Raw genomic sequence first — 14,005 nt, 5'->3', positions numbered from 1 at the left:
GGACCCTGCCCACTAATGGCCACAGTCCCGGGCTACAAGCAGCAGCGGGGATCGCAGCGGTTCTAAACTCCCCTAGCGACCGATGGACATACGGGTATGCCCAGGGTTGTCTAGGGGTTAAGGTCCGCCATAAAGATGTATGACATTACTGCTCCATTGGATTTGATTCTGGGAAAGAAGGATATGCACATCACAAAGTGGTGTCCTTTCAAGTCAGTGTTCACCCCATTTAGGCGTCTTAGAACAAATCAAACCAAACAATCTCTCAAAAGGAAAGATTTCCCAACTGCAGGCAGCTGTTTCAGGGTTGTTGCCCCTCTTCAGTGCAGAGCAGGGTGTTGGCTGGCTAGTGAAAGGCCTATCAATGTGTGACAAAGGGATATTAGTTCTCCTTAAGGAGAGTCTGTCTGTTAGGATTGGGACAGGGAGACACAAGGACAGGTGAGCCCTGAAGCTGGCACCCACCCGCTGTCCCTACCTTCTTGCCTCAGATGCTCTAAAATAGCAAACGGACAACTAGACGGCAGTCCCTAGGCTGGCTGAGTGAAACACAGAACAATACAAGACAGACAAAACACAATAAGGAGAAGTCAGAAGTCCAAGTCAAATACCAAACGGGCAGCACAGTACAAAATCGTGTCCAAAGGGGTAGTCAAAGGGTTAATAGCAGAAGTCAGGTAACCAGGAATCAAATACAGACTAAAGGCTAGGTCAAGTAACTCTAGGGTGAACCAGGTACTATCGCAGGCGAGGAATGAGAGCTCAGGGCTGATACTTATGGAGCCTGGAGTCCCAGCCCCAGACTCGATTGGGGCTTAGGCTCCAGGTCCTGCCCAGATACAGACATCTAACTGGTGAGTCAGCTGTCAGTCAATAATTAGTGAACACACACAACACCTAAGCTGATCAGCCAGGGGAGTGAAACCCTGGCCTCTGCTACAACACAGAACAGCAGAGCAGAGTTAGTGAAAAACATATGGCTGCTATGGAAGCCGAGGCGAACGCCCAGCCCGAGTCCTAACATTGTCATAAAACTGATATTTATGTCAGACTGACTTGTGTGAATTTGCTTGTGGATGTGCTTATTTTATTTTAGCACTGTTAGCACTGTCTTCCCACATTAGCTCATTTCCACTTATCTTTCTAAAGTCTCTTTACACAAGAATCCTGTACATAAAATCTTTGGTATTTATAGACAAAGATTTATTTCGGTAACTTGATCTCTAATTAGCTCTTTGCCATCCCTTGTCTGATGAGCAGATTGCTTTTTCTATTTATTTTTTTTACAGTGTAACATAATTTGTCCTATCCGGTGGAAAATTGTTGTGCCCATCCTTACTGTCAGCTGTTGCATGCAGTCTCTTTCTCATAATAAAGATTACTTTGGGGAATGGACACAGTATTTTCCCAGGATATTGTGGCTGAACGTCTCACATGCAGCTGTGGTTAGATAAAAACTTTGACAGCAAGCAACAGTGTAGGGAAGATGGGAGGGCAGCCGTGGAACAGGTGTTAACTATGCTTACTAATACTTTTTGGCAACCAATAAATTCCTTACTGCCAGAGTTGAAAAAGAATGTTTATAAAACTACTTTTTATTACTCCACAATAATAACAATTATGTACAAAGTCTAAAGGGGTTTTCTGGGAGATGGAGGGAAAAAAACAGAATACATTAGTTTAGGCGAAAAATAAAGACTTTACAAAATATTTTTCATCATGCATATCTGCCTGCTTTGTCTAAGGGGTAATGCACACTTTCTTCAAAAAATCCACTTTTACTTTTTTACAGATACAACCCATCTTAAGACACAGCAGGCTGAGTCATGAAAGAGCATGGGACTGCCATCAGCCCTCCTCCCTGCCCTGCCTGTCATTAATTGGGATGGTACATTGGTGTAAATGTAGGCTGCTGGATAATACCTACACAATTACCTATGTAATGTGAAAGAGATGTATTACATGCCCAAATAATCCCCTCCACTGTGCATATGTGCCTCCAACATCATGCAAAAGACGACCCCACTCAGACACAGCTGAATGCCAGCAGTACCTGTCTGTCTCTATGCAGAGCTCAGTTCCCACATAGCCTTGAAGGCACAGACATACAGAGAATTATAAACTACCCTTATCCGTCATTTTCAGTTCTGCCTGTACCTCCTAATCTGTGCAGGAACTGAGTGAACTGAAGAGAGTAATAATGCACAACAGAGGAGATATTTTAGACGTTCAAGATGTATTATTGGGACAAATGTAGGTTTCAAGCAGCCTAGGCAAAATGAGCAGATATAAATGATAAAAAGTATTGATTAAAATCTGTAGTTAATATTTATTAAAAAAAATCTTTTAATGCTGGAGGTCTTCTTTGGCTGTCACATCAGGAAAATGGTGTATGGTTTATATATCCTTATACATTGGATCCCCAGCAAAAAGGTGTTCTGGCGTGGTGTGCAGCATGTTAATAGAGGCGCAGGGCCTAACCTGTGCCTGCCGTACGGCAGGTGCAGAAATCTATACCTGACTGAACTCAGGAGGTATAGATTTCTGCTCAGCCAATCAATAACTAAGCGCCGTGGCCAGTGATTGGCTGAGCAGGGGACACCAAAGAAATGGCAGCAAGACACCAGGGGAAGCATGGAGAGGTAAGCATTTTTACTGTTTTCTATACAACCACACCTATTTAAAAATGCTTTGCTCTCGTGGGACAAGCCCTTAAAAAATAAGGCCATATTTTTCACCTCAAACTACAACCTATTTTTCTTTTAATGTACTGTGTGGGAACCTAGCTTTAAAGTAAGTTATCTTAATGTTATTATTATTTCTATTTTGTTTTACATTCACTCAGAATTATTATTATTTAACAATTTTACAGTCCATTTACACCAAAGTTTATCTGACAGATTATCTGCCAAAGATTTGAAGCCAAAGCCAGAAATGGATTTGAAAAGAGGAGAAATCTCAGGCTTTCCTTTATGACCTGATCCCTGTTTATAGTATGTTTCTGGCTTTGGCTTCAAATCTTTGGAAGCTAATCTGTCAGATAATCTTTCTGTGTAAATGGACCCTTATGGTGTGTTTACACAGAGAGATTTATCTGACAGATCTTTGAAGCCAAAGCCAGGAATTGATTATGAACAGGGAACGGGTCATAAAAGAAAGGCTGAGATTCCTCCTCTTTGCAAATCCATTCCTGGCTTTGGCTTATAAAATCTGTCAGATAAATCTGTGTAAACGCACCATCACACGCCCTAATGAAATCCTAATAAAGCCATAGTTAAGGTGCTAAACCTTGTCTCAATCACATGTATGAACATACAATATATTCAGGTGTAGAGTATTATAGCTACCTAATACTGACTAGTCTTATTTTTTTCTTTCTAGGGAATTCGAGGTGATAATGGCCTCCCTGGACCCCGTGGGCCTTTGGGTGCTAAAGGACAGCAGGTTGTATATTAAACCCCTTTGTTATATATCAGACTTCTATCTAAAATGCTAACAATTCATTACACAACTATTCAACCCCTTAGCGTACAAACTCCTTGCAGATGTTGTTTTAGTGGGATATGAATCCTGAATAACAGCACTACAGCCATGTAAAACCAACATTACTATGATCTAACAGTAGGACACAATGGCCATATGGAGTAAGATCAACAGGCAGCTATTTAGAAATACAGTGATTCTCAGGGCTGCCCTGGTATCTTTTTTATACAACTAACACTGCCCCAAACAGACTAGGCAATAGTGTCATAGAAAGAACAAGAATGTAGCAGCCACAGGTGTCCAAGGAATTCAGACCTCAATACAATTCAACATTTGTGGCTTAACTTGAAAACAGGTCACCATTAGTGATCACTGCTTCACGGTCATTGTTATACAAGTCAGTTTCAGTCTATTGTCAATAAGCATTGTTTTACAAGAGCAAAGTAAGTTCTGTTTAAAAAACTACGCAAAGAAACCTTATACATATGATGTATTAAAAGGGAGATCCTGGACAAGAAGGTCAGAGAGGACTACCAGGTGAAAGAGGACACAAAGGTGGAACAGTAAGTATATTGTCTCTTTTGCAGATTAATATAATATTTTCCATAGTGTTATGGTATAGGCTTGTCCCTTTTATTACCAGTATTTCTATTAGATGCACTGCACACATTGGAGCATACAGTGAATATAAAAAGCCTACATACTGCTAAAATTACAGCCGTTTTTATTGGACAGCCATCATTTAACGCCCGGTACTAGTATAATAATGGCCGTTGTTTTAAAATAATGTCAGTTGTTTGCCATTAAATGACAGCTGTCCAATAAAAACAGCTTTCATTTTGATAGCGTATGAACATAGCCTTAAGTTTACCCATTATCTGTATAAAGAACCAAAATAATGTGGTTGCAAAAGTGTGAACACCCGTTTATAAATGGGGATATAATTGTAGTTAGAATTAGCCAATCACTAATAGGAGTCAGTACAAGGCTGCCATCATTTAAAGCAGTGCTTCTCAAACTGTGAGGCGGGCCTCACCAGTGAGGCACCCCCTAGTTGTTGGTGAGGCCCAGCTGGGGAGCCAGTTTTCACAACAGTAACTATAATCTACACAGTCCTTTTGCTGTTTGCAAAAATCTCTATTTAAGCAACATTATTAATTTTTTTTGTACTTTATTAGCATATAGAGCTTGGGAGATGGGTGAAAGGTAGCCCTAGCATTATTTTAAGCTTTTAAATGGACTTTTACCACAGATGGTGAGGCCCAGGCATCCTCTTGGTCAGTCTGGTGAGGCCCAGGCATTGCCTTGGTCTGTTGGGTGAGGCTCCAGTAAAAAAAGTTTGAGAAGCAATGATTTAAAGTGTAGCTGTCATTTAACAAACTTCTGACATGTTATAGCCACAGGTGTTGAGGCCACCACCGATCGCTAGAACGAAGGGGCAGAAGCGCTTAGCAGCATATGCCATTATAATTTCGTTCACCTAGGGGCAGAGCATGCGCTGGGCAGAGAAACTTCTGATATGTGGCTATGACATGTCAGAAGTTTGATGAAATGAAAGGTACACTTTAAAGTGATTCTGATTAACCCTATATAAGGTTCGTCTGCTCTAGTAGGTGTGCTGTACACTAGAGATGCCATCGCTATCCTTGGAGAGTGCAAAGTCAAAATGTACTATGCTGATACATCTACCAAAAAAAATGTAATTCTGTCATATATGAAAAGGTAACTTCAACAAAGTATTAGTTTAAAGTGTCACTGTGGTTTTTTTTGTTTTGTTTTTTTTTTTTTTTTGCAGAAATCAATAATACAGGCGATTTTAAGAAACTTTTTAATTGGGTTTATTAGTCAAATATGGCATTACCTGCATTCAAAAAGACTTTCCCCAGGTCCCCCCTCTCCTTTCTCTCTCATTCACTGCTCATTATCAGGAAATCTCAACTCTTTTACATCAGTCGGGCCCTGTCTGTTCTATGGAGAGGGGAGGAGGGAGATTAGTCGGCAGCAGAGAACAGAGAACAAAGGATTACACAGCGGGAGCTGCATGAAAGCCCTATTCAGAGGTCAGAGAGGTCAGCGCTGACTGTCAGAGAAGAGAGAGCCAGTGATGTAGCTGTAAATTAACTCTTTGTTGTCCTGTGTCGGTGCCTCATCTCCCTCCACCCTCCCCTCTCCATAGAAAATCATGAAGACAGGGGGGAGAGCTTCAAACTGCTTTCTCATGATAAAAATGCATTTATCAGCTAATAATCCCAATTACAAAGTTTCTTAAAATCGCCTATACTATTGATTTCTGCAAAAAAGGGTATGCATATTTATGCATCCTCAATATTTTAGTTCTTTATTTTTTTCCACCCTAAAAGATTTTGCTTTATTTGCAACTTAATTGAACAGTTTATAGGTGACAGGAAAAGGTGGGAAAGGTTCTAAAATAATTCTTATTGCTCTGATTTTATCACATGACAGAATCCTGTCATTTTAACTGGTGTGTAGTCTTTTTCTATCCACTGTGCAATAACAATAAATGTTCAAACTGGTACACAGATTATGCCATGCCCCCTTACACATGTGTAATTGCTGGGAACACAATTTTGTTTTTCTTTTTTGTGTTTTTAGGGGGCACCAGGCTTTCCTGGCTCAAGAGGCCCACCTGGAGAACCTGGAGTAATGGGTGAGAAGGTATGTTTTTTGAATATACTAATCTATACAGAAAAATAGTTAATCTAAAAGAGAAACGCCCAACACATTATCATGTAGCTATCCCTCTGTCAGGGGAGTAATTGAATAGGATTAACAGCTGTAGTATGGGCAGCAGAGAATAGCAAAGTAATGTCAGAACTGACTGCAAGGCTTCTCTCAGTCCTGGGCTCTGCCTCTCTGCTCTCAGGTCTCCTACTGTAATAAAGAGTCAAACAGGAGTTGTTTATGCCCCACTCTGGCATGCCTCTCCAATCCTCCCTCTTCTTCATGAATAATCAATGCTGTCTGGGCCCTGCTTCCTCAGCTGTCAGTCACAGGACTGATCTGCAATCAGATATAGATAAATCTCTTAGCCCATATTGAAGCTGTGGTCTAGGGTAAATCACCTGTCTAGAGACCTGTATTTCTTTGGTTCGAATCCCCTGATGGAAATAAAATATACCTAAATTTTTTCATTATTGTATCATTGTGCAAAGAATTTCCAATCAGGTCCAAATTAGTTTAGTTTTTTTATACAATGATGTGGGGGGAAACAATTCATTGTGTTAAAAAAAATTTTAATTTTAAAACTAATTTGGAATTAATTGCACTTTTAAAAATGATACAATAATAAGAAAAAAAAGAAAACAGAAAGACACATATTTCATTTCCATCAGGGGATTCGAACCAAAGAAAGGCCTGCTGGTGGTCTCCAGACAGGTGATTTACCCCTAAGCCACAGCTCCAACACATTTAGGCTCAGAAATTCAACAGCCAAAGCAGAAGGCTGGGCAGCAATGATTATTCATGGAGAAGTGGGAGGAGGAAGCAGTGGTGTGGTGAGCTAGAGTGAGGCACAAAGCTGAGCTACAACTCCTCTTCATTACAGTAGGAGACCTGCATAATCCACTCCACGGACAAATTACCAAAAGGTACCATGCTCACAAGAGGACTGCCAGCTACAGCACACTGTCAGCACCTTGGGTAGGGCCCAGGTGCTGACAGATTCCCTTTAAAGGGGTACTCCTATCTCAGCTAACAGCTAAACTTGTAGGGTTTATTAAGTTAAATATTTCAGCAAATACAGCAATTTATCATGATTTAAATATATCATGTTTGAAAATGTCCTAAGAAAACTTTAGAGCAACAGCGAACTTAAAACACTAGGATCACTGGGGGGAATCACCTGGGGGGAATTTGTCTAAAATCCATAATAAATGTGGTGCAACTCTTCTTCCAGCGCATTTGCAATAGTAAACCTGGGCCATAATATCAATAAATAAGATCAACCTCTGACTACACCGCCTTCAGAACTGTTCAAGCGTACCTGTACTTTCAAAAAATGTAATAACCTACATGGTTTTGTTAGAATAACCCTTCAGAATGGTGACAAGTTGATTTTAGTTCTCCTATTATTGTTATTGAGCCCCTACGAGCCCCTTTCATGGTACACAACTATTTCTCATTTTTTCTATTTCAAGGGTCAGGAAGAGAGATTACCTATTTGCCAGTAGTACACATACAGTCATTCTTTTCTTTTTCTTTTTTTTAATTCTTTATTTCTCCAACATTCGTCAGACAGATCATTGCGATACCCCGTCAGAGATACAAACAAGCGTGAAATAAAATCGAAACCCATCACAATGCGTGGACAAAGTCTATAAACATAGAATCAATAACAAACATTGCATGTCATATTTTGTGGAGTTTACCATCTAGAGGGGGTGCAAGACCCATCCGACATTTTCACCTTACCGAGAGAAGTAGAGAAGGTAGGGAATCAGAATAGTGTAGAGTATTTAAGAAAAGGTAGGGAGGGGGAGAAGGGAAGGGGACTGACAATAGGGACAGAGGGGGGGGGGGGTTGGGAGATGGGCAAGAGGGGGGGGGAGTGGTGCATGTACCTGTATCGCCACCAATCTGTGGCTATGTATCGACCAAGGACAAAGAATTCAGAGAGGGACATTGTCGGCTCTCAGCAGATCTTTGTAGATGTCTGATTCTTGGAAGGTCATCCAGGGATACCAGGTGGTGTGAAATCTCTTGTTAGAGGAATGTAGTTCAGAAGTGAGGTCCTCCATATGCATTAGATCATTTACTTTAGTGATCCACAGCGGGATTGTAGAGGGCAGACGTTGTTCCCAACAAAGGGGAATGCATGACCTTGCCGCTATCACCAGGAAACTGAGTAGAGATTGTCTGTACGCCTCCAGGGTAATCTCGCTGTGACGAAGAAGGAAAAGGGCTGGGCCCATCTGAATGGTGAGGCCTGTAACCTGTTTGATCACTCTTGTTACCTCTGACCAGAAGTGGTGAAGTAGCGAACACTCCCAGAACACATGTAGAAATGTCCCCTCCTCCTGTTCACACCTCCAGCAGACAGGGTCTACCTGGGGTATGAGTTCATGTAATTTAGCAGGGACTCTATACCAGCGGGAAAGGATCTTGTAGCCGGCTTCTTGGAATTTGGAGCTGATAGAGGACCTATGCATCAGAGAGAAGATCTTGCTCCTTTGAGCATCCGTGAGGGTGATCCCCAAGTCCGATTCCCATTTTAACATGAATGTGGGTGGTGATTCCTCGGGCACGGGTCTGTCATGGTCTGAAGTTGGTCTGTAGAGCACCACATTTTATCCCTGAGAAAGTGCTGTGCTCTAAATGTACCTGTCGCTATCCATTCCCTAAACACTCTATCGGTGAAACTGGGGCTGAAGTCAGGGTGTCCTAGGATAGGTGTCATCCTCGAGGTGCCCGGGACACAGTATTGTCTTAGTACCTTATCCGAACAAGCCGCCAAAGTTGGTCCTATAGTAGGGTGGTACTTGACCTCACTGAGTTTATCTCCTGATAGCCATGCAATCCCATTCAGCGGGGTGCCTATGTACGACTGTTCTATTGTAACCCAGGGTTTCCTGCCGCTGTTCCTGCACCAGTCAACAATGTGCGAGAGGTGCGTGGCTAGGTAATATTTTCTGATGTCCGGGAGGCCTACCCCCCCCATTCTTTAGTGCGTGTAAGGAAAGATTTTCGTATTCGTGCCGGTTTGTCTCCCCATATGAAACGAGTTTGTATACACGACCAAGACCGAAAAAACGCAACTGGTATGCGGATGGGAAGGCATTGAAAGAGGAACAGAATTCTGGGCAGTACATTCATTTTGAGTGTGGCGCAACGGCCAAACCATGTGTGCAGGCCCTTCGTCCATCTAGCGCAATCAGATTTAATGGCGTTCAAAAGAGGGAGATAATTTTGTTGGTACAGGGTATTAAGGTCTGCCGCGAGATGAATTCCTAGGTATTTAATAGTATTGGGAGCCCACGAGAAGCTAAAGGAAGAGCGTAACTGCGTTGTCACCACATCCGGTAAGGTAATGTTCAAGGCCTCCGACTTAGAAAAATTAATTTTAAAATTAGAGAGTTTGGCAAATTTCCAGAATTCTGCCATTAAGTTAGGAAGGACTACGAAGGGATTTGAAATGAAAAACAACAAGTCGTCGGCATAAGCCGCTATCATGTAGTGCGAACCGTGCACCCGCACCCACGAGATCTTCTGGTTTGCTCTGACATAGCACAAGAAAGTCTCCAGGGTGAGAATGAAGATGAGGGGGGATAGAGGGCATCCCTGCCGCGTGCCATTATGAATTCGGAATCTCTCAGAGAGGATGCCGTTAGTTCTGACTTGTGCACTCGGGGAAGAGTAGAGCGAAGAAACCCAAGCCAGGAAGGACGGGCTGATGCCAAGAAACGTCAGGGTTTCCACCATGAAGGTCCAATTAACCCGATCTAACGCCTTCTCAGCGTCTGTGGAAAGTAGCATGAGAGGAGATTCCAACAGGTTCAACTTATGGATCAGGTTAATGGCCTTCATTGTGTTATCCCGCGCCTCCCTACCAGGCATAAAGCCCGCTTGGTCGGGGTGTACTATGGATTGTAAAAGGGAGAACAGGCGTGTAGCTAAGATCTTGGCAAATAGTTTGAGGTTGACGTTCAATAAGGAGATCGGCCTATAATTTGCACAATATGCGCTGTCTTTACCCGGCTTGGGCACCACCGCTATGTAGGCTCGCGTGGCATCCGGCGGCAGGGAGGCCCCCTGAGAGATTGAGTTGAAAGCAGACAGAAAGTGTGGGGTGAGAATTTCCTGGAACATCTTGTAATGCGCCAGACCAAATCCATCAGGCCCAGGTGCCTTCCCTGACTGTGTGTGTTTAATCGCAGACTGGAGCTCCCCCTCCGATATGGGTGCCTCTAAAGTCTCCGCATCCTTAGCAGACAAAGACGGCATTCCCGAGTGTGATATATAGGAGCACATTTTGTCCCGAAATGTGACGTCAAGTGTGGTCGGGTTGTCTGTGTCTACCGAGTACAACTTCAAGTAAAATCTCATGACCGCGTCTGCAATAGCGGGCGAGGTGTAGCCTCGTTTGGTGGGGCCTGTCTGAATGTGGGGAATGTAAGATTGTTGGTGCTGTGCACGGAGGGCCCTAGCTAGTGCCCGGCCACACTTATTACCATACTCATACAAATGACGTCTACATTTGGCTAGCTTGGCTTTGGAGGATTTAACGAGGTGCGTCCTAAGAAAATCTCGAGCTTGTAGCAACGATACTCGGTTGTCTTCTGAGGGACTCTGTTTGTGGAGGACCTCCAACTGCTCCACTGTGTGAAGTAGCTTTAAGGTCTTAGAAGCATGCTCCTTTTTAAGCCTCGAGCCGTGCTTTATTAACACACCTCTAGCCACACATTTGTGGGCCTCCCACAGAGTCCCCGGAGACGCCTCTTCTGAGGAGTTTATGGCGAAGTTTTCATTGAGCGACCTTTTCAGGTCTGCTTGTACCACCACGTCATTCAGAAATGAGGAATTTAACCTCCACTGCCATTGGCGGGGCATAGGGACGGGCAAAGAGAGTGTTATAGTGACCATGGCATGGTCAGAGAAGGTAATGGAGCCTATTCAGGCTGCCGTGAGGAGGTGGAGATCTCTGTGTTTGAGGAGGAAATAATCAAGTCTAGAGTACATGTCCCTAGCAGGGGAGTAAAAAGAGAAGTCTTTGTCACGTGGGTGTAACGTGCGCCATGTATCTATACATTGGTGTTCATGTAGGAGAGTGTTAATTCTGCGTACTAATGTGGGAGGCAAGTGCGAGTGGCCTGAGAAAGTGTCTACCTTTGGGTCTAGGGCTACATTAAGGTCACCCCCCAGCACCACCACCCCCTCTGCAAAGTCCTCTACCAGCTCCAAAAAGCATCTCAGAGTTACGGCTTGTCCTGTGTTGGGCAAGTACGCTACCACCAGTGTGTAAGTAGAGGAGGCGATCCTGCCTTTCACCATTAAGAGCCTACCTTCTTCATCACATCGAGAATCCACGAATTCTCACGGGAGAGAGCGGGACAGCAGGATGCTAACACCTCTCGCTTTGGAATCATCTGTAAAGCTATGGTAGGCGAAGGGAAACCATCTATTGGAGAGAGCATACAAAGCATTAGCTTTCATGTGTGTCTCCTGGAGAAATGCGACCTGGACATGTTGAGCTTTCAAACAATTGAGCAGTATAGACCTCTTACCGGGATCCCCGAGTCCCTTCACATTTAAAGTGCCCAAGAGAAAGTCTTTTTGGGTCGAGGTGGACCCAAAAAACAACAAACAAACAAAAAAAAACCCGGGGGGGGGGAAGGGGACGGGGTCACACTAGAAGAGTGGGATGGGGGGGGGTAGATCTGGACAATGAGAGGAGAAATAGGCAGAAAGAGAGTCAGAAAGGCAACAGAAAGAGCGTAGGATAGAGGGGGGGGGGGGGAGTACGGCCTGGAGCAGACCGGGATACAGGTAAGAAACAGGGAAGAGTCAAAGAGAAAACAGCCCAGAGAGGGCAGGGAAGAAAAGAGGAGAGAGTACCTGAGTGCGTGTGGGACAGAACCGCCCACTCAGGAAAAGAGAGAGAGGTAGAAGGCCATGGAGGAGAGGATCCCCGCCACAGCAGCATGAACCATTGAAACTACAATTGATAATAACAACTGGTAACAAACCCCATTCCAAGCAGGTCAGGGAGGGAAAGGGGGGGCCCGGAGATCGGTCAGGGAGGGTTAGGAGTGGGGAGCAGGGGTAAAAGGGGGGGAGGGGATGGTAACATTAACCACTAGGCACCTGGAACAGAACGACCAGCAAACATATGAATATGTCAAAACAATGTGCGGGATATAACAGGGTGCGTATGCACAAGTCCGCCCTTAGATATACTAGAAAAGTGGTGATATCAACTACCCTATGTGTGAGCCTATATCTGAGAGAGTTATATTCAGTATCAAAGCAAACGCCCCAACTCGTCAGCGACTGAGGTATGACATAGGGCGCCTGTGATGTAGGCCCGTACGGACCAAAAGAAAGAGAACTGGCAGCATAGTGCAACAGGTCCGGGTCAGGTATTTGAGAGAGGCAAATGGTCCTGGAGTAACTTCTAAGGCTCCAGAGAGGGGACCCAGCACTCTGGTGTCAAACGGTTATGACATCTAGGCTTCCCCTGGGAAAGGTTGCGAAAGGTCCATAATAGGCAAGGGATGGACATCACGGTCAATGTCCGCTGGTCGAGCTCGTGAGGTAGATCTCCTTCTTCTGGGAACAGCAGAGGGTTGATCCTGACGGCCCAAAGCAAGCCAATCCAGGAGAGGAATAGCAGGTATGTTCAAAAAGAGGAACAACTCTGGGAGGTCATCCGGCTGACGGAGGAGGAAGGTGGAAGAGTCCTTCTTGATGATCACGTGGAAAGGGTGGCCCCATCGGTAAGAGGCTCCGACTTCGCGGATTTTAGCAAGTAATGGTTGGAATAGTCTGCGCATGTATAGGGTGCGTGCAGAGACATCGGGGTACAGATGTACGTCCCCCCCTTCAAAGTTGATTTGTGCTCTGTCTCTTACAGCTTGCAGAATCGCTTCTCTGTCAGTGTAGTAATGGAGACGGCACAGAACGTCCCTTGGTGCTGCATTAGCATTCTGGAACATTCTAGAGACTCTATGCACCCTGTCAATCTGGAATGTGGCCTCTGGCGGTCTGTTAGTGATCATATTGAAGAGGACAGTCACCCTGGTGATGAGGTCGTCAGATGGGGCCCTCTCAGATAACCCCTCAATGCGGACATTATTTCTTCTGCCTCTATTTTCCTGGTCATCCAGGTGTAGGGCCAGCACCTGTACATGACGGCGAGCTGTAATCGTTTCTTGCTCTAGTGCAGCCACTCTAGTCTCTAGAGCAGTGGTAGCAGATTCAGTGGCTGTTGTTCTGGTTTCCAAGTGTGTAATGTCCCCTTTAAGAGAGTCTATAGCCTGTTTTTGTGCAGATTCAATACGCTGCACAATGTGAATAATGTCATCTTTGGTTGGCAGGGTTTGTATAAGATCCCTTAAACTGTGCAGCTCTCCCTGCAGGGACTGTGAGGGGGTGATATGTGAGAGGTCCCGGAGGCCGCCACGTGTCATGGCGGCTGCGCCTTCTGAGTCCGCCGGCAGGGGGGAAGTGTCCCCGTCATGTGAGGGTGAGGGTAAGGAAGAAGGACCTGGGGACCGGGTATCGGAGGACAGTGTCTCTCCCTGCATTGGCAGCGGTGAAGGAGGAGGAGAGGCAGTGTGCGCGCCTTCTTCCTGGCGTGTCGGCGCCTTTACATGCGGGGGAGTGCGGCCTGTACTTGGACCGGGAGGGCGTAAGTATCTGTCCAGCCCGCTCCGGAGAGAAATTATGCATGCCGACTGTCCAGGGGTCCTGTGGAGAGGCCTCTTACAGGGTCCGGACATCCCAGGGAGTGTGGTGGGGTCTGCTGTGCGGTGGTTCTATGCCGCTGTGGACGGAGCTCCTCACT

At 44.9% G+C, this 14,005-nt stretch overlaps 1 protein-coding gene across 5 annotated transcripts in view; it reads left to right on the top strand.

Moving 5' to 3' along the window:
• Positions 1–14,005, top strand: part of LOC138783500 (collagen alpha-2(VI) chain-like) — a 108,773-nt gene that overhangs the window by 68,660 nt on the left and 26,108 nt on the right. For all 5 annotated transcript variants that reach the window (XM_069958275.1, XM_069958273.1, XM_069958274.1 and 2 more), the window contains exons 16-18: positions 3,382–3,444; positions 3,984–4,046; positions 6,097–6,159. In XM_069958275.1, coding sequence (XP_069814376.1) covers positions 3,382–3,444; positions 3,984–4,046; positions 6,097–6,159 — 189 coding nt within the window. The remainder of the gene's footprint in view (positions 1–3,381; positions 3,445–3,983; positions 4,047–6,096; positions 6,160–14,005) is intronic.

The sequence above is a fragment of the Dendropsophus ebraccatus genome, chromosome 2, assembly GCF_027789765.1.
Source record: "Dendropsophus ebraccatus isolate aDenEbr1 chromosome 2, aDenEbr1.pat, whole genome shotgun sequence".
NCBI lineage: Eukaryota > Metazoa > Chordata > Amphibia > Anura > Hylidae > Dendropsophus > Dendropsophus ebraccatus.
This window is presented reverse-complemented; position numbering and strand designations above follow the sequence as displayed.